Source organism: Pecten maximus, chromosome 5 (assembly GCF_902652985.1).
Source record: "Pecten maximus chromosome 5, xPecMax1.1, whole genome shotgun sequence".
NCBI lineage: Eukaryota > Metazoa > Mollusca > Bivalvia > Pectinida > Pectinidae > Pecten > Pecten maximus.
In genome coordinates this window covers 20143479-20167800 of record NC_047019.1, presented here as the reverse complement: position 1 = coordinate 20167800, position 24322 = coordinate 20143479, and the positions used below count along the sequence as shown (strand labels likewise).

At 33.0% G+C, this 24322-nt stretch overlaps 1 protein-coding gene across 5 annotated transcripts in view; it reads left to right on the top strand.

The window, feature by feature from the left end:
* The window catches only part of LOC117327455 (EF-hand calcium-binding domain-containing protein 6-like), a 36090-nt gene extending 15403 nt beyond the window's left edge, over positions 1 to 20687 (top strand). For 4 of the 5 annotated variants that reach the window (XM_033884448.1, XM_033884449.1, XM_033884450.1 and 1 more), the window contains 15 exons: positions 218 to 695; positions 1579 to 1727; positions 2959 to 3072; positions 3746 to 3859; positions 4293 to 4469; positions 4865 to 5033; positions 5489 to 5542; positions 7621 to 7691; positions 9163 to 9314; positions 12701 to 12927; positions 14179 to 14265; positions 14706 to 14791; positions 15505 to 15610; positions 17747 to 17803; positions 19150 to 20687. In XM_033884448.1, the coding sequence (XP_033740339.1) occupies positions 218 to 695; positions 1579 to 1727; positions 2959 to 3072; positions 3746 to 3859; positions 4293 to 4469; positions 4865 to 5033; positions 5489 to 5542; positions 7621 to 7691; positions 9163 to 9314; positions 12701 to 12927; positions 14179 to 14265; positions 14706 to 14791; positions 15505 to 15610; positions 17747 to 17803; positions 19150 to 19365 (2257 nt within the window). In that variant the 3' untranslated portion in view covers positions 19366 to 20687. Of the gene's footprint in view, positions 1 to 217; positions 696 to 1578; positions 1728 to 2958; positions 3073 to 3745; positions 3860 to 4292; positions 4470 to 4864; positions 5034 to 5488; positions 5543 to 7620; positions 7692 to 9162; positions 9315 to 12700; positions 12928 to 14178; positions 14266 to 14705; positions 14792 to 15504; positions 15611 to 16099; positions 16138 to 17746; positions 17804 to 19149 lie in introns of all 5 variants that reach the window. The other variant, XM_033884451.1, reaches the window with a different exon arrangement.
* The last annotated feature ends 3635 nt before the right edge of the window (positions 20688 to 24322 follow it).

The window sequence follows — 24322 nt, the reverse complement described above, 5'->3', positions numbered from 1 at the left end:
CAAGAACAATATATATTGTAGTAAATGCTCTACATAACTGCAATATTTGTACAATGTTTCAACACAAAAACTTTGAAATATCATTACCAATAAAAAATGTACAATGACACTATATTGTCAAGTTACTATCAATATTACGAACTTGAAAACAAAGAGCATTAACGACAGAAATTATATTACACGACAGTATAGTTGAATATGATTACCCTTCATCTAGGTATGACAAAGAGGGCATAGGAGCCATTTTTACGCATAGATTTTTCAAACGGGTCGGAATTGATACCGGGCGACCGAAATCGTTAACAGCACGGGATTTACCTATGCGCCACCAGAAACTCAAAGAGGAAGTGAAGTCGCGACCTCGTTCTGAGGCAATGGCTTTAAATCCCAAAAATGGAGTACATCCTGTGATGGAAACTAACGAACCTCAGGACAAACCGGCAGCTGCCGAAAATAAAATGAATGTAGAAGTGTTTATGACTACAGAAATACAAGACCAGGGGTCAATACGTACAGATAATGTTGATACTACTACACAAAAAGACGACAAGGGAGCGGAGAGTGCTCCGGACAAATCACCAAAGGAGGGAAAGACAAGAGAAACTCCAGTAGGAACGCCGCAATCTACTGTCAGGATCCCGAAACGGAGGAAAAGTGTTAAGCTGGATAATGTTGTGGACTGCCTTCATTACAGGGTAGGTTTTCTTGTCAAATAAGTTATGATATCAATTTATCTAGGTGTTAATCAATATACTGAAGGCTTGATGGTTTGGAAAGCTTGAAAAGAATGTCTCAATTTCTCCGCCTCATTTCTTCTTGAATTTCTTTAATCACAGTGTTAATGTTAATAATTTCGGCTACGACAGGTATTACACTCAAGAAACATCTTTCAAAATTAGCGATTTTTTGCGACATCGGCTAAAATTGGTTAAAATACATTCCTTAATGATTTAGGGTCAAGGGCATGGCGTTTCCCAATAGGTAGCGTATTTTTTTTTTCATTTGTTTAGGCCGTTTTCAACTTTCTTCATGTATTTGCATACCTTTGATCCATATAATAACTATGAAGTGTAAGATCGATATAGATCTAAATTCTTATATAAAAGTGTGGTATATTTGCGGGTACCGGGGTTGTTTCATAAAAAAAATCTTAGTCCAAAGCATCTTACGATATATATATATAAATATATAAGCCTTTGCTATCAAGACCCTCTAAATCTCTAGCTATTTTCCATTTTTATGTAAAAACAAACAAATAAAAGCAAATGTGTCATGTTTTTACGTGTATTGCTAACCTAGCATTTCATTCCATTACTGTCATCTGTATTGTATACACGCTTTCCTTCTTGTCATTCTTTATTTTTTCCAAGTTTTATTCCAACGACAAACATGTTTAACTGTCAATGTCTATGTTCATACTAATTGCGTTATCATGTCGGTATTTTCTGTTGTTTCAATATGATTGTTACCGTATTTTATTTTGATTCTGTTAAAAAGGTGTTTTGATTATACTGTCAAATCTATTCCTTCCGATTTCCGGTTTTATATTGACGTTGTATACATACATTTTCCCTACAGTTTGAGGAGTCCTACAATGCTCTGTTGACGGCTTGTCAGCTGTTTGACTACCTTAGTGACAACTATATATCACGGATTGACTTCCGGAGGTGCTTACAGGAGTTCGGCTTCAACGTCACTGTCACTGAACTCGACAACTTCCTCGCAAGGTAGGGTCCAAATTAATAACTAACGTTATGGTTTGTTAATGATCTCTGTCGAAAGATTTCGATTCCTTCACATGTATTTCTGATAAGGGCTTGATTTCTATTATCGTGAAGTCCTATGCTGATTTTTAATTTACCTCGTGATTCTGAGTTTTATTCGCTTTCAGAGCATTGTCGTTATATATATATACATATTATCAATCATATGTAAAAGCATATTTTGGAAAACTACAATAAGTATCTTAAAGTTAATAACGTCAACTGTTGTGACTGATATGAATACTATGCTATACATACATACACTTCCTACATTATCGAATCTTTAGTAAAATTTAAGATCACGTGCAAAAGATTAACACCATACGTTAATTATATAGTCATAAATCGGCCAAAAGTTTATTTCATAACATATATCAAAAGAAAAATGATCGCGTTCTTCTTTGTTATCTTTTAACAAAATATAAATGATAAAATACGATACCTAAAATATATCAAAACAATGTCAATTAGTAATTCATTACCACTGTGCAGTGATTATGTTCCCTTTTTAATTATACACATATCATACGGAATTAACTTTCAATTAAAAACCTGTGTTAATATACAGAAAGGTCACACGGTCCAAAGGATTCAAAATTAAAAGACAAGTAACACTTCGCTGTAGACGTAAGACGTGGTACGTTTCAGTAGCTAAACAGTTCCTTAGTGTATTAGATATACCAGATTGTGCTAATATTAATAATGTAGTCTAATGGAAGGTGTTATTTTTTTCTATATGTATTTACCCTAGTTTTTATTTTTTTATTTTGACTAGTCGTCAATGAAACGACATGGATAACTTAGATGTAGTGAAACATTTGTAGAATATAGGTATACTATGTGATGCCATATAATGTACTGGAACCCGTTGTTTGAATTTCGATAAGTAAGAGCTATACAGGAATATTTGGCCTCGATGTTCAACTTTGAAATGCATCTAAAAAATAATTGAAGATAAGAACAATATGCTGTTGTCACTTGATATAACGACTTCGAGAAGTTAATCTAACTAATCAAGATGAAATGGATTTGAAAACATCCATAACTAAACGAAGGAAGCGTGCAACATATATATATAATTACATATTGAAAAAAAGACATTTCTGCACAATATAATGGCATTGCATAGTGTATGTATAGTTACTAGAAACATAGTTCTATATCTGTGTGTCTGTCTTTATATCCACCCCTTTAGAATCGGAATTCGTTCTGTCCGCGGACAACTCAACTACAAAGAATTCCTGACAAAGTTCCAGAGTAAAGCAGAGAATAGTATTACAAGTCGAACGGTTTCAAGCCAGTATCACATGTAAGTAGTGGAGAGGGTTATAATGTCGCTGTTTGGTAACGATACTGCGCTTGTTAAAACCTAGTGTAGAGCTAGTCCAATCATTATTTTGTAGATTTTTTCTACAGCTGAACAATGGGAAAACGGAATATGACAAACAATGACAATTTGTTGTTTTACATTATAACAAAATAACGTAATACATTAATTTATCTGATAAAATCAAATAGTAAATATTTGTGGTAATTATGTCAGAAAGTTTATGAGTTCATCAAATGATGATATCTCTGTCTGGAAGAAAAAAGGTTTCGTAAATGATAGAATAAGAAACTTTACTCTATGTATTCCTGAAGACCGAAATATATTTGATATGATGTTGACAATGATATGAGCATACAACACAAAGGGGAATAACTCGTAGACGTGCTGCAGACTTATTACTGTACCTAGATATGGTGTAACTGCGAATCCAAGTGACTTACTTTTATAGAGATCTTACACCAAATTATGTTTCAGCCGTTTTTGATATCGTCTATTGGCTCTAATTACTTTTGTTGGATTTTTACATAATCTCTGTCCGGAATACCACGGTAAAGCCCAACTAATGACAGAGGGATCGTATTATTTACATGCCCATGCCGGACAGCGTTAGGGCGAATCTCTACTTATGACATATACTTAATTCATACAAAAGGTTCCAGACAGATACACTTCCTGGGTCAAAAGAAGGACTGTCAGCGGTGGAATTAGAGGCCAAATTGGTGGAGTACTTTCATGGGGACTTCATTAAACTCATCTCCTACTTCAGGTAGCAGAATATTCCTGATTTACATAGTATTACAATACAAATCCGAAAATGCATTAATATGAATATGAAAATATGATAATATGAATATGCAGATATTATAAATAAAAATAGTTTTTTTAGAATACATATTCAAACACATTCATAGTCAATTTAAACCTTTTACTGATCACTTAATCTATGCAAAAAACATGCGAAAAAAAAAATTCTTTTTTTTTTTAAATGTACACCGTTCAATCCGAAATCATCATTGATTTTTTAAATTTAACTCATATTTGTGCACATTGCTAATGATTTCGGTATTTTTTTGTATTCGTATTCATCTTAAAGATCTTAACGTTGTACATTTATGTGATCGTGCCATAGTTGCATTACCTAAAATGTTTATTGCATGAATTACATTTCTTTCTATAATCAAATTAAAAATATATTTTAGAACATGTGACAAGTACAGCCTTGGCGTGATTACGGCGCACGAGTTCCGATGTGGGATAGAGCGGAGACTTGGATACCAGATTTCTGAGAAACAGTGGGAACAGCTCCAGTCAGACGTAGGGAAGGATGGGGATGGACTCATACCCTACCACAAGTTCCTTCAAATGTTTGATATCATGTACGTGATTAATTATTTTTCATCAGTATGAAAATACCCTACAAATGAACAAATGGTTATAAAAATAAATTTAGACCATTTTAACATTGATGGCAGTTTAACTTTTAACCACAAGTCTAAGGTAAATAAAAATGCGTTGGAAACATAGGAGCCTGGCTCTTTTTTACATTCTTACAATAATACAAAGTACCTACATAAATGTATATTGCCTTTAAATGTTGATTTAGTCATACAATGATATAGGCATGTTAGATAAAAACTGCGTTTCTTTCAAGTTAGAATCTTCCCTGTTTTATATCGCTTTGGCACGATTCTTCATCACTCTATTCATACAAAACGTTTGCTAATATGAAAGATTTGTCCGATAATTAATTTTAACATCATACAATCTACAGACCCGGTTCGTGGAACAGGAAAACAGAGGATGGTGTGGCCGTCGTCCAAGTAAGTGGAAGTGATATGAATCAAGTTCCAGAACTGGACAAACTCCGGGAGAAGGCCAAGACACACATGGTACCACATGAGGCGGAAAAACCAAAATCAGATGTCAGAACCGTAGAAGATGTGAGTTGTGGTGCTTAGATATATATTGGCATATATTATATGGTACTATGCACTGTTAGTTAAAAAAATTGGACAAAAAGACACACGAGTAAAGGAAACTGGGAACAAAATTTCAATGTCAAATTATCTCTCATTAGATATATTTAAAATCGGTTGTGCTTTACATATGATATCACAAATATGTAGAGTAGGATCATTTATAAAGTATTATATGGTATCATTATTAGTGCATATGTAAAAGATTATATTATAAAAGTCATATTGTAAATATTTGTATCATCATGTGAAGAGCATTTGAATAAACAATACACTTAGATTTGGCTCCTCTATCTTTAATATTATACATTTTGTTTCGACAACATTAATTTCGCATACTAACTTCTTTAATCTGTATTACTGGGATAAATGTTACCCTGTTTTTAGTTATGTCATTATTCATAATCTTTTTACTGCAGATTCAACTCCTGATAGAGGATCTGTTTCAAAACAAATTCCATACGTTTGACAAGGTAAACTGATTTTCATAACCTCAATATTGTATTCACGCAATATGTGTAACAAACCCAGTAGAAACATGAAATGACTTTTAATCACGTGTTTCCCTCCAGAATGAATTCGACAAATGTACTATTTCCATGTCATGGTTCTGTTTTAACAGAAACAAAATCTGTGTTGTGATTTTAAACATTTGTCTTCCATTTATGTTTTCACCAAACGTCGTGCTAACACGGGGTTTGTTTGGCTGAATCTTGAATTATTACCTGCGGCGTTTATATCAATAAATTACTAGAAGCTATTATACATTTAATGAAGAATGGAATTTGGTTCCGCTTGATTGAGTTTTAGATGTATAGAAAGCAATATGTTTCTTTAAATATCCATGATGATCACTCGACTGGAAACGACTCCGTGATTACGAAGGCTTTCTCATCATATCGTGTTCAATAGGATATAACTGCGTGGAGGTGATTGAAGCATTGCAATCTTTTGCAATAGATATATAACGCTCTTATTGCAAGAATGATTTTGCATTTAATCTTACAAATGTCGAAATATGATTAGTAAAGTACAACCGTTTTATGAAAATTCTTCACGATAATGAACTTTGAACTTCATTTACCCAGTTCACAATGTTATCTCATGAATGTTACGATATTGCCGTTTGATCTGATGAAATCCTATTCTACTGCTAAACTGCTGCATTCATGAGCCAAGAAATTAATACATGGTAGCATCGAAACTCTTACATAATTGAAAAATAATTTCACTTTTACTACATCGTAGATCAAACCTCCATGAGTTAATCTCTCATTATTTATACCTTAACAAAAGCATCACAACTTAACACATTCTGTGTAGGATTAGTCAACGTATCGTCTTATCACTTAAACTGTTTATCACCATTCCATAACGATGGCTCCACAGAAGTGCAGAGACGTGTAAGATTTCTTCACAGATTATTTGAAATTATTATGATATTAAATGTCTAATTTTGATATGTTAAGTTCACTTAGACGCTACCGTTTATAATCTTAGCGCACTTAATTGAAATTATTTCTTTTTAATTTCTGTTCTATATTTGTATTGGTATCTATTACTCTATAAATACATGTCTCTTTAACGCGTATAGTTTCCACACTGCAGTTCCCGTAAACTTCATTGTATGCATGACACAACCCACACTCATATAATGCAACTTAAGTGGAAAGAGTGTCGCACGATAATTGACTTCACGACAAGGTTTTTAAAATCCCAAACAATGATATACACAGAGCTAATTTGAAATAATTCGTGTAAAATCATATATTTTCTATAAGCAGTGAGAAGTAACCAACCATAATTTACCTTTCGGTGAGATCTTTAAACCCCCTAGAGGAAATAAGTGATACCCTAGTACGGTACCTGTGTTTAAATGGAATACCTTTGAGACCTACCTGTACATTTCTCTGATAAATCAATATTAAGGAGGACTCGTAATGTCAATTTCTACCTGTGTAAGGTATATCAAAGGAACGACCCAGATGAGTGAACCGTGGTGTATTTGGATATGACCATCTATTTATTTAGGGATTTTGACCTTGTACGTTGAGTTAGGTTGTAAGCGTAGACTTAGGTGATCCGTAATAGGCGTGTTGACAGGATAGCTTTACACCTGTGTTATGACAACCCCATTTCTATATTGATCCGTACCACTGACTAGAGGCTCTGATTGGCATCTATCGATTATTTTGCATCTTGTTTTACCGTGGAAACGTGTATACAATGTAAAACCATCATGCTGGATATAAGATGAAGATACTTTGGATGGTGTTAAATTTGTGCTTCCAGTAGTGTTGTTTCGTCAGTATGGTCGAGTGGGTCTTCTGACCTACAAGTGTGAGCCGCCATCATGAGTTTTATGGACATGTCATTGATGATTACCAAGAAGGAAATTCACGATAAAACGACTAGCACTAATACGTCATCGAATACGATGACGCGCTCTATGTCTAGGAATGGTTACCGCTCGAGCAACACACGATGTGTGTCCAGGGCGGTCACTACCTCCTCAGAGACACGTTCTGTTACACATTCTGTCTCTCTTCAGCATTTCAAGGAGATGGACAGAAAGATGATGGGACGAATGAGTAAATGGCAATTCGGTGCTCTATTAAAACTGTAAGTATGCATTGCTTTCTATGATATTAACAATGTATATATGATAACATATATGGTAGTATATAGAATATATTGCGCTTATGTCTGTGAAAGCTTAAAGTAAATAAAATGACATCATGAAATAAAATTCCATATGAAATGGAAAGATATACCTGATTCTTTTTATCACATAACCAAGAATGTTCTGAGAGAGGACTATTAATATCAATACGAGTATAAAGTTGTCTTCAGTGAATCTCCAACGAAGCCATCTTGAATTTTATGACGTCACTGTACTAAGTGACTTCACCATTGGTACATAGGTTTCTTGACCATTATCAAACGTCCTATGCTATGCTGTACACAGCGTATGTAGGCGATCTTCACGTCACTTCTACAATATATTTTCTAAGATGTAGCTTATCGATATTATTATCCAGTAAACCAGTCTTGATTAAACCCTAATTGAAAAGTGTACACAATACACAAGGAAAAGCACTGTTGAATAATGTGTAATGTATAATATTTGTGTCGGATTCAAAATTATACTAATGGTATATATATTCAAGTATATGATCAGTGAAGTAATAGATACTGTATAACAGTTGTTTTTGATTCCACATTATACAAAAAAATATCTTAACATTGAAATTATTATCAGTGAACTAATGTATACTGTATTATAGTCGTGTCGGATTCAACATTATATAAATGTCATTTGTACCAATCAAATATATTATCAGGGAAATAATAGATACTGTATATTATAGTCGTGTCGCATTCAACATTATATAAAATTTATGTATAAACATTCGAATATATGATCGCGACAGTACAGACAAGTAAATTATCGAATGTTAAAGGAGATCCGCGCCTTTATCACGAAACACGTAAATTACAAACGATCACATGTAGACGAAATCATGAAAGTGCTATATCTAGTAGATTAACTACAAATAATATCGTCGAGTAATCATTCAAATGTGATAAAGTATGCTTATACTACATGTAATGTACGGTGTGCTGTATTTGACATCTTTTGCTACCCTCAACTAATGTCTTTAAAATATGCAAAATGTTCTACACAAATATATAATTTGTTTTTGTTTTCAATAAATTTTCGGCTGTTTCGATGTTAGAATAAGATCGCAAAAAGTACATACCCTCAAACAGTATGAAAATCATTATTTACGCGAAAAATCATCCGTTTTGCTTCAAAACTTTTTTGTTTTTGTTTGTTTGTTGTCTATTGGGTTTTTTGGGTGGGTTGCAAAAAAAGAATTATTCAATAATAAGTACGCATAAATACATCATGGCAATTGGTTACTTTGTAGCCTTATATGGCAAAACCTTTTATTGTTCATTATTAGCAACTGTTTTCGATTAATAAACTATAATTTGACTAACAATATGGAATTTGCGTCATTATCATTATATGAACCTTTTTAAGGCTATCTGCATGTTCTGCTCATCATCTATATATTATTTACAGCTGTGGTTTGACACTAACTCAACCAGAAATGGACAAAATGTGGCTTTCACTAAACGTGGCTGAAGACGGCATGTACAGCTATAACTCCCTCCTCAAGAACTTCGTAAACTTCAAGTCATCCACTGCCGAAAAGAAAGAGACGGTCATGCAAAGTATGTGTGTGATAGAAGGCAACTGTAACCTACCAAAGCTCGATGTATCATAAATGTGCCTGTACTGTACAGTTGTTGGGAGGGGAATGGGGTCTGAATATTCTCTAAAACGTATCCAAATCTCCAAACCTTTACTTCCTTTTCTATCAGCTTGTTAATGACTTTCAATATGTAATTGTAAATGAGAAAGAAACATTTTCGTATTTCCTGTTCAGAATGTACAATAAGATCAAATTCAACATTTTGATAAGATAAATGATAAATATTTGAAGTGCTGTTAAATTCGCTGTTTCTGAGTATATATTATAATCGGTAAGAAAAGATGCATTAAAAGTGCAAATGGAACAGAAAACTATGGTTCAATTAATAATTTCTGTGAAAAATATGTGTTTTTACTTGAAAGTAATTAGTAAATCTGAAAAAAATGAAATCATAAAACAGACCATACATTCATAATAGTTTAGAGATTGAATTGAAATATTTAGTGTGATTTTTCAATAAGGACACTTTCTCCTTTTGAAACGAGAAGATAAACTCTACACTTGTTTAATGCAATCATCATACACTTGCTGAGGTACGCGCCTCTTGAGATATTTTATTAGATTAAATACCAGGATCCGACACTCTATATATAGGTAATCAATATCCTAATTAATATTTCATAAATATGAGGGAGTACTCGTTTTAAGTGTAATGTGCTATTGCCGAAGGTGTCGCAATCGCCATACATAGAAATCAATACTTACCTGTTGAGCCAACAAATAGTGTTAATAGTGATAATGATTTAGAGAAGGCTATCACAGTGAATAGCAACAGGAAAATAGAGTGAAATTTGTTGACATAGTTTCGTTATTGTTACTTAGATATCGATTAAATTATGTCTTTACAATTACCTGCTGGTATATAGTTATTTGCTAAACTAAAGTAAATCAGGGTTTTTTTATTCTTAATTGCATGCAAAACTAAGACGAATTATTATTGTTGTTGTTGTTTGTTTTTATATTTCCAACATTCGCCTTAAATCTCAAATGTCGAAATCTAAAATCAATTGGTTTTTGATATATGCACATATTCTGGCTAAAATATTTCAGTAATGTCTGGAACGACTCCTGACCCCAAAACTCTTGTTGGAAGGGGTTCACGTAACCCCAACATCCGGAAGCGAAGCACTGGTATCATACCTACCATCGGGTGTATGTACAGAGTTATCTTTCTTTGTGCATTTGGCAAAGGGCTTAGGCAACGGTGGAAAATGATATTGTGTTTGCGGTGTTTGTATATTGGTATCTACCCGAATCACATTGGCGCTTATTGATCGATATCCAGTATGGTTTTCAGCGAACTTACAAATACATTAAGAGGTGTAATTTATGGGATGTATGACATCGCATTACAATGCTTTGACGATAACTGATATAGCAGAGAGAAAAGGGAAACTCTGAAACTACGAGTTTAAAGCGATATAAATCAACTTGAGATATAACTAATGTGTCATATTTTTGAGTGCTTAAAGCCAGAACAGACCCATAGAAAAGTTCACTTACATTTATCTGAGAACGAGATATAGACAACAGGTAAACACTATAATCAATTATTAATATTGGAGAATGATGTACTTTTGAAGTGGCGGTGCCTGGTGCGTATTTGTTATGTGTGTCGGCGTATGTGCTGGGATGGATATGCTATTGTTTGATATTCTAGAATATTTTCAACCTTTCAGCATAAATGACGTTCAACATGCAACAATGACACCTTTGTTCTAACGAAACATTTATTTGTTCTGAATTCCTGTCGTGTCATAAAATGAACCCTTGAATACTTGAAAATCGATTTACGCAACTACGTCTGTCATCTCCCTCAGAGTCGAAAGTTAAGGTTATTATTCATAACATTTGATGCATGTAACTTACATATACATATACGATTGTGTCGCACTATCAATAATTTAAAATATCTTAGAACAGATATTGGCATTACTCGGAAAAGCATATGACATATATAGAGTCTGGTAAGTAATACCGCAAATATGGTCGGATATAGGCATTTGACGAGAACAAACTGATGTGGGTATTCCTTCAATTGATAAATAATCAGATAACTAATACCATAGTGTAGATAAAGTATGATATGTACCCTGGTTGATGTTTCTTCCTTAACATGAAATTAAGCAAAATATGAAAGCTTTACAGAATATCTCAGTTTTTCTAACTCCACAATTCCTTTTCTTTGGACAAGTTTATGATTTCCCATCAGTTAAGGAACGTTGAGGATATCGGGGCCTGTAACCTTGGTTTGTCTTTTTAACGAGGACTACATACAGCCGTATGAGCGTATATATTAATATGACACATAACAGACTTATACAGTCGAACCTCGCTATCTCGAAGTCAGTTATCCCATATATTCGAGTTCAGAAAGTAGAGAGTTCGATATGGCGAAGTTTGACTATATCTTTACAAGTTTGAGGTAAAGACTATACATATAATCAAATCATTATATCCTGGTGGAGGGAGATAATATAAAAGAACCAAAATGGAATAAATATCACTTTCGTAAACACTTAAAAAGTATTTGGAGACAATGAATATACAAATTGTACAATAAAATATTTTTACCTACGGACCTTTAAAATAAGATGTCATTTTGAATACACAGTAAGAAAGTATCACTGAACGTTCTTATACTCAAGTGGTCGGATTCTAATACCTAAATAATATCTTTACATAACACTATATGTCTTGTGTATTGATATCACGTCTCTATTGTATACCTTTGTTGTAAAACATTATCAACGTTCTATTTGCATTGAGTGTTATATAGGACGCACACATGTTTAAATTCACTCTGTCAAGTCATTATATAATTACATGACATTATTGCTAACGTAAATAAGAAAAAATACACGTTTGAATGGTCCTTATTTAAAAGTATTGATCTATACACACAAAATAATTTGCTAAATCGCCATCTGTATTGAAAAGAATCACAAAAGATTGCTTAAAACCGTCAAGATGAAATGTAAACATAATGTGTATATAAGGGCGAGTTGACGGCCATATAAAAGTTCCGGCATACACGTTACCTGATAATCTCAAATATCAATACAACCACTGTTCGGCCCATACATACTTATCTCAGGCTGGAACGATAGCTGGGATTTATACACAGAGGAGTTTGCCGACAAAATTTATTACAGCCAACTAGCAGTAAGTGTATTGTGTCCTTTCTCAAATCGCCCCATAAGTGAAAATAATACCAAGGGTGTGGACATCTTTTACTGTTGGCTATATTAGCGATTCAAGGACCAGATTTGTGAATATTTAAGGATTAAGGGCATTATTCATAACGCAATTTATCAGTGTTGCAACATCCATTCTTAATTTCAGGCGACAACACTAAAGAACTGATAGAGGAGGCAAAGAGGGTACAAAGGGAACGACGAGAGAAGAGGAGAGCAAAACTTCAGGAGAAACCAAAACCTCAGTCTCGTGGTCCGCCATCACGAACAGCGTCCGCCGCCAGCTTCCCAGCTCCCCCACCGTCAGCACCAGCGTCCATTATGTCAACAAGGAGTGTTCGCACGAAGGAGCTACTGGTTCAGGTCAAAGAAAATGTAAGTCATTTAAGTTTTTGTTTTCCATTATTAACAGATATTGTGTCTATCTTATCAACATATTTCCAAGATATTTAGGCTTCGTAAGGAATAGTTGTAGTTTTACTTCAAAAAAAAGGTAATACAAATATTTCATGTATCAAAAATATTTTTTGATATTTTGGTCAATCACTAATCCCAATTTAGTTCGTGACATCGCTTGGCAACTAAAGCGTATTGGAATTCAGCTCATTACCATTTCAATAGAACTGTGTGTGCTGTGAGTTAGAATCGATGTAGCTGGTTTGTATATATCGGTACAGCCAGTAGCCTAAATTGTTTATTATACTCATATTGTCATTAATACAATTTATCATATGTAAATGTTGGGGATTGGAAAATCACTGGCAGTAGAATTGGCGTCAGAATAGAAGCGAGGATTATCTCCATAACTACATACTAATTTTAACGTGTTCTCACTCCCCCAAACAGACGTTTGATACAAACGTCATAAACATTTCGACAACGGCTTAGTTGTTGAAGAAGATATTTATGTTCTGAATATATTTAACGGAGGAATTGGTAATATGCGACAAAAAAATGTGATAACTAAAGCAATATACAAAAAGAATAAACTGCTAACATATTCATTAAATTTCGATTCAAGTATAATGGCGTGATAATTGATGCGTCCGAAATGAAAAAAAAATTAATCATATTACATAAACCTTTTTGGCAGAATGTCATCCAGCAAGTACTTTACATTTGTATGATAAAACGATTCATATTCATGCATTTATTAGTCAGAATTTATAATATTTCTGCCAACTTTTCGATCATCATTTGTGTTTTGGTGAAATAGCTATAATGGACATTATAAGTCTATCTCTAACACAGAACAAAGCATATCACACCGAGGCATGCAGGCATACGAAATTCTGCAAACATAGCTTAATAAGTAACAAGAACACAACAGTATGAAATCTGGATTACCAATGTTTTTTACTGCCTTATTGCAGTCTTCAGAATATCTCGTAGCAGAACGTGACAATAACAAACAACCAGAAAAAAAATGCTATTACATTGATGTGCCATTCAATTCAAAATAACCGTATTTTAACTCAAATCTCAATCGTAGTAAGACATAAAAGCACCGTTTTAAAACTGCCAACTGCCCAATCGGTGTATTTAGAACTTAACGTGGATGACACCTTATTACACTAGTTGTTTATCACTGTGTTATTTTAGTTGAAAGGGAGTTTTTTGTTTCAGGTTATCAGTAACTGGGATGGACTCAAATCCGTTTTTAAGTTCATCGATCGAAATGGATTTGCCACTATTACCACGAAAGAAATGCTGGTAAGCGAATGACCCATTGATCTTTACCTGACAACACGTGACTGATGATTTAAGTGGAGGAATTATATTATCTTGTAACTTGAAAATATAATCCTTGGTATACTGTACAGGTTTAGACATCGATGACATAATCCTGTAGGAATTCTTTTTTTAACAATGTTCGCTTTTTTAGTTCAAGCGCTAGCATGTTTAATAATTCCGCTGTGGTGAACATATGTGTGTATAGATATACAAACAAATCAGTATTGAAACCTTATATTAGGGGTAATTCACAAACAACTCATTATTCATGGCTGTGTACAGAAATGGTCTTGGTGATATGATAATGTTTTGCATAACACAACTTGCTACAGTGGTATTTTAATGAAACCTCCCTATTCAACTTAGTTATTTTATCCTAATATGTTATCAATGTTATGTTCAAAATGTTATATTTCTAGGACATCATGGATAGCATGAACTTTGCCTTGACTGCGGATGAAAAGAAAGAATTATGCCAGCGCTTTGACCTTCATCGAAACGGAAGGTCAATAATATTTTCTTCGATCGATTTCCTTACATAATAAAATGAGTTATATTGGTGAACACACATTGCTGAAATAATTTAATCCAAATCAATCAAATTGATTTTAAAATGATGGTTATGGATAAATTGTCATCCTGCTGCTCTTCACCCCACGGTAAAATGTAGTGAAGTGTTCATATTTATGGATTCCACATGTCCTGTTTACATAAATGGTTTCTCTGTTCAGTTTGAAATATAAGTAGAAAACCTACTGTTACAGTACAGTGATTAACTTCAAAACCCGTGCTTTTGTTCTAACACATGATAAGAGGTAAAGTAAACTGTTGTCAAGTGTTTACCTACCTCTTCATACTGAAGAGTTTCACTTACCAACTTTATGAGAAACAGCTTGCAAAAGGTCAAGTACTGGTAAGTTTCTTGTAGGTAGCCGTGAAATTAAAAAGCGATAATGGTCTTGTTTTGTTTGATTCCCTAAGCTATTCATTAGATATTCCCTGGTAACACTTCAAATCACCGACAATAACTTCCAGCTTCACGTTTTTGTGGAATTTTCTGTTATTCATGTACGGTCTGCATTTTCCATTCACTCACATATCTTTATAATAGTCAAATTACTTTGTTTATTTGATATTTATCTATTTATTTATCATATTGTTGTTTTTATTATCATCTTTCAGTTGTTTATAAATAAACAATGCGTGTCTCTATTTCAGATTCCACTATCTAGAATTTATGAAATGCTATTCACAGAGACCAGAAACTTCCGAAAAGTCCAAATCATTTGTGTACGACAAACATACATACACACTCTCACAAAAGGTATGTACCTGAATTACAGTTGTCTGATTACCATACGAATCATGAATACATATATAAATGATAAAAATGTGTCAGAACTGTTTAACAAGTAAAAGTAAGACATGAACATGAACAAAATGACGACAGAATAAAATGATATTGAATTCTGTAATATTAGATATTCAAAATATAACAATATGTTATATTATATCTAGCTGTATAATGTAGGTGTAACGTCAGTTAAGTCTTTGTTACCATAAACACATGATGATGATTTATCACGAGGGGATTTCATGTCAATTAACATGCATGCAATGCTAAAATGCATGTTATTTAGATACATAAATATAACACTATATCAATATATAAGTGGGTGTTTACTGTAGTGCCGGTTTGTTTACTAGTGCATGTTAAAATGACATACAGAACTAATTACTGATTTATAAAACAATAGTATTAAAAATTTACAGAGTCATTAACGAAATGCATGTAATGTTTGTTCTTGATAAGACTCCATCAATAATACCAGAGAATTAGTTAGCGTTGATGTAAGTACTCAAAAATGTGTGTTCTTAATTTACCAGAAATACTTTTGCTTTGATAATGATTAATCTGTGTTATTTGATGTGGTGTGATTTGCTAATTATTAGAGTATGACTTTATATGGGAATTACAATGAAAGATGTCAAATTTTCCGCCCCTTCATCAAGACACAAAGAACACAAACACAATCACATGATATATAACGAGTACTAGAAATGCATCAAATACATGAAGTGTAATCGATATAGTAATAAAAAAACAACAATGAAACCTTCGGCTTTCATGGACAAATCATATACCTGTACATTTACATGATACATGTGTAAGTGACCTGAATGGGAGTAATCCCATCATATATCCTATAAATCTTAGAAAGTTGACCCCCCTTCAACAGGTTCTACTTTATATTTTGATGACAAATGACATATTTACTTACAATTAAATCAATTTCATATATATTTATAAGCATGCATCATTGTAATTGCATCATAATATGGTTTTGACAAAATCCGCCCCAAATTTAACTAAAAATGTAATATTCTCACTGTGTATCACATTTGAGTGACTTTTCTTCACATTAAGCATTTTGTTAAGTTATGGCATCCTCTCACATCGGTTAATATCATAAACAGATAATGTTTACAGAGATAAGGGCCCCTTTATTTAAGAAATATTGCATGGCACTGAGGGCAATATGGGAGTTTATGGACTGGTCAGTCACCCAAATATATGTATATGGACCGAAGCGAAGCTGAGGTCCATATACATATATTTGGGTGACTGACCAGTCCATAAACTCCCATATTGCCCGAAGTGACATGCAATATTTGTTATATTATACCGAATATGACCAACAAATCTATCACTGCCAGACGCCATTTCGCTCAGTGTCTGAAATGATGACGTCATAATATGACGACGTCAACTTGGTATTATGACGTCATTTTCATATAGCGTCGGCCCGGAGTCAAGGACTTCGGCCCTTGACTCCGGGCCATATACTATATATGGACCGGAGCAACTACTAGACTCAAATAGGCACTTAAATGAATGAGGTATAATATTAGCAATTAAATGTTAACTTTTACACAACACACAGCCAAACATACAGGGGGAGGGACATGATATTTCTGGAAGTTTAAAACATTTGAACGATCAAGACATATTTTGTCAGTGCTCATCAGAACATTTTTTCCTGTATTGTCTTTAGATCAAACACAATGTGGTATATTAATATAGCAATTCTAGATTTTGAAGTACAGACAACATAATCGCATTGATCATGGTAATAAAAAATTGTAGGAAATAAACGTAGAAATTTTCTTTTTGTATCATCGCTCTACCTATTTCAAAAATTCAGAATTTTACGATACAGAATCCACTCTTTAACTATACACAAAACATATTTTAGTGGTTCTATGGCTCTTTTTAACCATCAGTTCAGGCAATAGGTCTCACAAGAGTTGTGCGTGTTGTGCGTGTGAATCAAATATAATTCATTCCCTCCCTATATATGTTTAACGCTATAATACCTATAATTTACCTATAATATAATAAGACGTCGTTGTTTAGAGTGTAACTAACCATTGTGATGTTTCTTTTTTACTCGAACAGCAAAGGGACGGAACGACCATTACTGTGGCTAGAGTTCTCAGTTACATGAGAGAAAAGGTGAAGAGAAAATAGTTATACATAAATACATAGCGTCTGCTTTCTCTGTAGTACCTCACTAGTATTTTACTACTAGCCTCACTTCTCAGTTAGTCTTAAACGACCTCGATTATATTCGCTCTATTTTAAGTGCGAATGAAGTAACTATTTCCGTCATTTTCAATTTTGCGTGCCTTTTTTGTCCTAAAATTTTATTTACTCTTGTCCTGTTTTTACAGCTTTCATCTTTCCATATATCTATTAATAGATGCATGCTTTGTCAAATTCATAAATTAGCGGATTGTCGAGTAACAACTAAGAGTTATGGCCCTTTGATCAATTAAGACAACGATTAACTTCAATATATCGCCTTCTTTTGAAAACTAAATATGATATTAGTTTTAAAAATATGTATATTTAAATTTGAATGGAAACAGATGTTAAATGAAACGCATCGGTTAGTTAGATATGAATATTGGTATTGGAATTTGTCAAACCAGGTATCATAGTCCAGTTGTATAAATTGTTGCACATAATGGATAAAAGTGAAATGGCCTAAGAAAACAAAGGTTGTTATAACAATTAACTAAAATACACTGAATATATGTATAGGTAATAATTGGACAACACGAGATAAATATATTTTGATATAACATTTGATATAAGCATCTGGTTCCTGATCAAGGTGTGATTCCAACTGTTTCTTGATGGGTGATTAAGACATAATCGTGTGGGTCAAATCATGAGCATATTAACTACGATAAATTCAAATATAACAACTAGAACATCAGGACGGTGGTTTCTAAAGAACCACATTCAGTTACAAAAAAAAAGGTATCCTATCCTGGATATATCATGTTCTGATTTCTCCTTAAAGTTATCATTCTAGATCATGCAATATTAGGATCCATGTATGTGGATTATACTTTTGTGTGTACTATTTGATTTATTAATCAACGTCATGCTTCATCTGTAACTTCATTTTGTGTTTGACATTGCTTTTGGAATCAACATGAATTCCTTTTCAGTTTTAAATATATATTTCTTTTTTGATTTCGAGTTAACTTTAATATTTCATTACCTGTAAACAAACTACCTTTCCTAAGATCATTGCTTGACAATCCGTGCTAATTGCAGGCTGAATATGAACATTTTCAATGTCAAATGTTTCATCTCTTTTAGTTCTGAAATTTCTATGTAGATGTGCTTTATTGCGCTGTGTTTGAGTTATCTTTCCTTATATATCTCCGCGTACATAAGTCCATTCAATTGAAAAGTCAGGTTAATTGGAGAAAAAAATATGATTAAAGGTGACTTTTTATTATGTTGTTGATAAATAGCTTTGCTAATTCATTTGCATTTTTTAGTTGATTCATGAACACCAGAATCTCCGAAGAGCGTTTAAAAAACTCGACATCAGCAAGAACGGACTTATTTCCGTAGGAGAATTCCGGCGGGCTCTGAAATCGAATAATGTGGAACTCTCCAACGAAGATTTCTATCACGTGATGAAGGAATTCGACCCTCGATTGACTGGAAAGATATCATACGAAAATTTTCTCGGAACCCTCATTAACACATAGACTTACTATAAACTTTTGAATATTATAATTGTTTATAAAAAAAACCTAAATTTTATGAATATATACTCAAACAGGTTACGTGAACGGTAGATTTCAGATTTATCATTTAAAGAAGGCATTTGTAATATCTATATTTGGAATCTTTGTGCGTTATATTCTGGATAAACACCGTATATTTACAGTATCTTATACAAGGACACTATCAAATATATAACATACTGTGTTTGATATATTCAAATGGTTTTGGTAAGCAAAATTTATTATAGTTAAAATAATTAGATATAATCATATATTTGTTTGAGATACTCGTTCTACTATTTCTAGGTTAATTATATATACCATATAGTGCTGAACTCAAATAATGCGGCTTTTTAGCTCTATTTTTGTACATTGTTTATAAGTGAATATATTCCATACATTCAGTCTAACCTTAGTGCAGTAAGGACCCGCAAATATATAGACATGTTGCAGTTACTAGTTAAGGTACAAATTAACCCAACGTCACAATACATTATCTTATCATTTGCCCTGTCAATTCAAACTTTGAAATAGAGGAAACCATTATCTTAAGGAACCATTAATATAGTATTTTTTTATTGTTTTAATATGCCAGCCTATATTTTTAGCATTTTTTTTTTTAATTTTCGATACATTTTATTGTCTTATTTTTTATTTAACAAATGTGCCTTATACACTCCGATACTATATTAATAGAGTTTTCTTCTGGATTATTAACAAATAGATACGCTTATTAGAATACAACACGACACTATAATCGAAAACAGAATTGAGCGCATGCGTTAACGGAACAGTATGCGATCATTACAACCGGAATAAGTATAAAGACATCTGACATGCGTTAGTGCATATTTTGAAACATATTTCACATCACCTAAGTCATGGTTTTCTAATTTATTATTGAAGCTTATCTGTGATAGCTGTGTCATTGTATTTGTTAAAAGTTATATTTTATGTTTAAAATGTGTAACAGTATACTGATTTATACACTTAGATTTAATAACAGAGTTGTTATTATGCTCAAGTATAGAGTCCATATATCGGTATTCGAAGGTTTTCATAACATTCGACATAGAAAACAAAATAAGGAGATATCATAAAGTATTACAAGGAAACTAATAATAGAAAGAGTATAACAAATTAAAGCATACTGACGTCCATTCTCCTCACCCCTCTTTAGTAAGCTAATAACAATGTTATTTTACTTTTACATATACAGCTGTAAAATATGATTTTACAAAATGATTATGAAATAACCTTAAAATATGAATTTCATTTTAATATTAAAATCCGTTAAAAATGATTTGTTTCTTTGTTTTTCTTTTACATTCAATGATTATGCTACAATTGGAAAGTCATTCTAATTCTATCTGGATGATACTACGGACTTTTTTTATTAGCAATAATTTGATAAGTATACCACAATAGTTAAAATGACACAAATATATACTTCCCTCATGATGACGATCTTTACCACAATATGAATTGAGACATAGACAAAGACTCCAAAAGATGAGACACAAACATTATCTTAATACATCATGGATACACGAACACCAAAGGCCATATACAACGAGTACATCCACAGGAGCCGTTTTATTATTCTAAACATCAGTTTTGTAACTAACATAATGGTTTTACAGATTCAAAAAGTACAAACTCCCATCATGGTAATGATAATACTTTCGAAACACATGCTCACATGAACAGAGACTGAGCACAGAATCTAAGTTTGAACAGGAGGGAATAGTGAGCACCAAGTGTTCCGAAAGGTATCCGAAAGTCCTGGTGTACAATTAACACATGATTTCTGTTATGTTCAGAAACGTATCCGTTACATTGTTAATGATGAAATTACGTGTGATGATTTTATTTTAGCATTCCACATACCTGCTTTCTAGTCGACGTTTTTGGAGACAACACCTTCTGTATCTGCTTGAGTGAAATAACATTATCTGTTTGAACATTCATATATATTGATGTCCAGACTTAAATTCTAAGATTACCATGTTGTTGGTTTTTTGTTTTTTTGTTTTTCTTTTATTATTATTAATATATTATCCGATGTCCTTATTCGCTATAGCCAGTCCGTTTTTTTCACCGGAAGTAGCCAAGGCCTGAGTCCCTTTCAGCTATTTGCCAGATCTGAAGAAGCATGTTTCTCAAAGGGATAAGATGTTCGTGTAAAGTCCAAATTTAGCCTCTTCATCTTAATCGATTTGGTTCCCCAATGATTTGATTTGAAAGCAGTAGAATTGTTTTAGCCTTGTATTTACGTCATCCCTGTCACATTTTATGATATTGTCAAATCAAAAATAGTTCAGCTAATGTCCGTAACCGTAGTGTACACCACTGGCGCCGATTCAGTCCGAGTCTAAATCCATGTTTTTATTTCTGATAATAGAACAATTATGAATTCTAACAGCATAATGCAGGTAACTGATAGCAAAATACGAATTTTGAAATGAATAAATTGATGTTTGGAGAAAGTTAATGGAGTGACTATTCCAGTTACCTCCCTTATATTGAAATACTTTACAAGTATTGGTAACTGCTGGATCAACAGAAAAGGTGTGTGGTGTTAGGGTATTTCAGGCCTGATAGCTTGCATTTTTTTTCAATGACAGCGATCACAACATAACTACAATTTTTTATCCAAATTCGACATGTATCCCTTGTCAGGAAAAATGAAATTGACCGAATATAAAATTAACAGCTGAATGCTAAATGCTAAACTATCTTTGTATTCAAATTACCCGAAATATATAAAGGCAAAGAAAGAGTGCTAATGGAAAGATATGTATCAGATGAAAAGGTAAGGAAAAAATCTGGAAAGTCAAGTTTTATGTATAATACTTTAATGAAAGTTACCATGAGGGATTGAGCTACTTATATTAATCATAACCACAAAAACATACAAAGGACCTAGAATGGGCATATTGATGTAGGTGTTATAAAGTAGATTACAGGTCCTCTCACATGGGAAAGAATTACGCTGACTCTCTATGCCCCGTCCCAAAATTCAAATGTGTTATTCTGGTGTGCATATTGTACCTGATAAACAGAGATGGAGCTCACTATACTGCTCAAGTAGTTACCATTCATCTTTAATAAATGTTATCTAAGACGAGAAACATTGAGCTGGGATTTCATCAAGAAGAAGTAAACAAGCTAGCATTAGATCAAGGAGATACATTTAAACAATTTACTTCAGATAACCTAGGATTTTAGTATGTTATCAGTCATAAGATATCCTGATTTATATACCACCAAAATGTATTACGTGTATATTGCATTTTGAGAGGTAACCCTTCGATGTCAAATATTCTTGTGGCACATATTTGAAGAGATTCTAGAGGATTGTTAGTAAATTCTGTAAACAATTATTCTAAATTAAGCATTATAGCCGATTATGTTTTTAGATATAATAATTGATAGGTATATGCATACATTATATATTATAATTTCTTCGATAAACATTATAGATACATTGTATATTAATTTAATTTAACATCGTAACTTAATGATAGACGGAGATGATAGTTGTAGTAATTGTGTTATCATTATATCTGTATACCTGGATAACCACCAGTGTATTGTTACTTATCACACCTAATACTACTATGTATCTTGTTAGTAAGTAATTGACACAAGAGTTATGATATCTGGTTGTATTTCCTTTTATATTTTGGCGCGATGCTATCCTCAAACACTAACGCGGTAGAAAAAAAAGGATCTAAGTATTTACTTCGTCAAGAAAAGTAAAATGTCAAGCATCTAAAATAGTCATAATATCAAATCTCTATATACGAAGTATACGAAGTATACGAATAGAACTCTGCAATCCATAGAGATGGAAATGTCATCAAGACAAATCCTGACCAATGCAAGTTAGCAAAAAATATTTTTTTGAAAATAAGTTTTGCCTGCAGAAACAATCAAAGTTGTTTTAATGAAGAAATATATATCATGCTCCACACAAGTTGGATATGATTTTGTGTAACTGAGATGATTCTGCAGGTTGTGGTTGCCTGATGAACGTCTATCATATTGATAAAATCTGTAAAACATGCTCTGTCGGTGTGTGGAGCTTAGTAATGCATGCGCTCGTAGGCGTAGTTCTAGTATGGTGGTATGGAACCTCACACTTATTACAAGGGTAACCCAAATTTGTCCTTATGAAAATAGCAACAACATTGTTATTTCACAACAATTACAAACATCTGAAATATTCTTCTTATACCATCCTATAAATATTTCTTCCAAAATAATGAACAGATGTTGAAGTGAAGTGCATTTGACGTTTATATGCATTCATAAATACCTTTGTCTTCTATAGAATTTTTGACAAGTGACATTTTATACATTCTTCGTGGAATCTGTACGAGGTTGTAAATGAATATTTCTAGTTCTAGCAAAGAAAATAAAAATGTCGTGCCAGATCAGAAAATGTTTCACGCCCCTTGTATGGGTGGCTGCGGTTGGAACTGTATTGTCTTACAACACGAGGGATAAATCTCCCCCCATCATAGGAGAGCGAGTGGACATTTATTGTGATTTTGTGTAACAATGTACGAGATACTTGGTCGTTAATGTTTGTAATAGGAGTCAGCTAAGGTCCATAAAATGTACTTCTCTGCAGCATGTTCACTGTTGACAACCAGACATAACCCTACTTATGTACAAACCTTTATAGGCCCATTACAGCTCAGAGTGCAGTAACTGTTACCTATAATAATACATACATGCCATAGTCACAATAGAGGGATGGCTATTAATTCTCAATAAAATTGTATTTTGAAATTGATAAAGACATTTGCATTGTACATCTTAAGAGCTTGTTTGTCTATCCGGCTGTGTTTCTACACTTATACTAGGGATGTTTTGTCTGATGGCATAACAAATTCAGGTGACTTAGATGTGAATCACATACCATAGA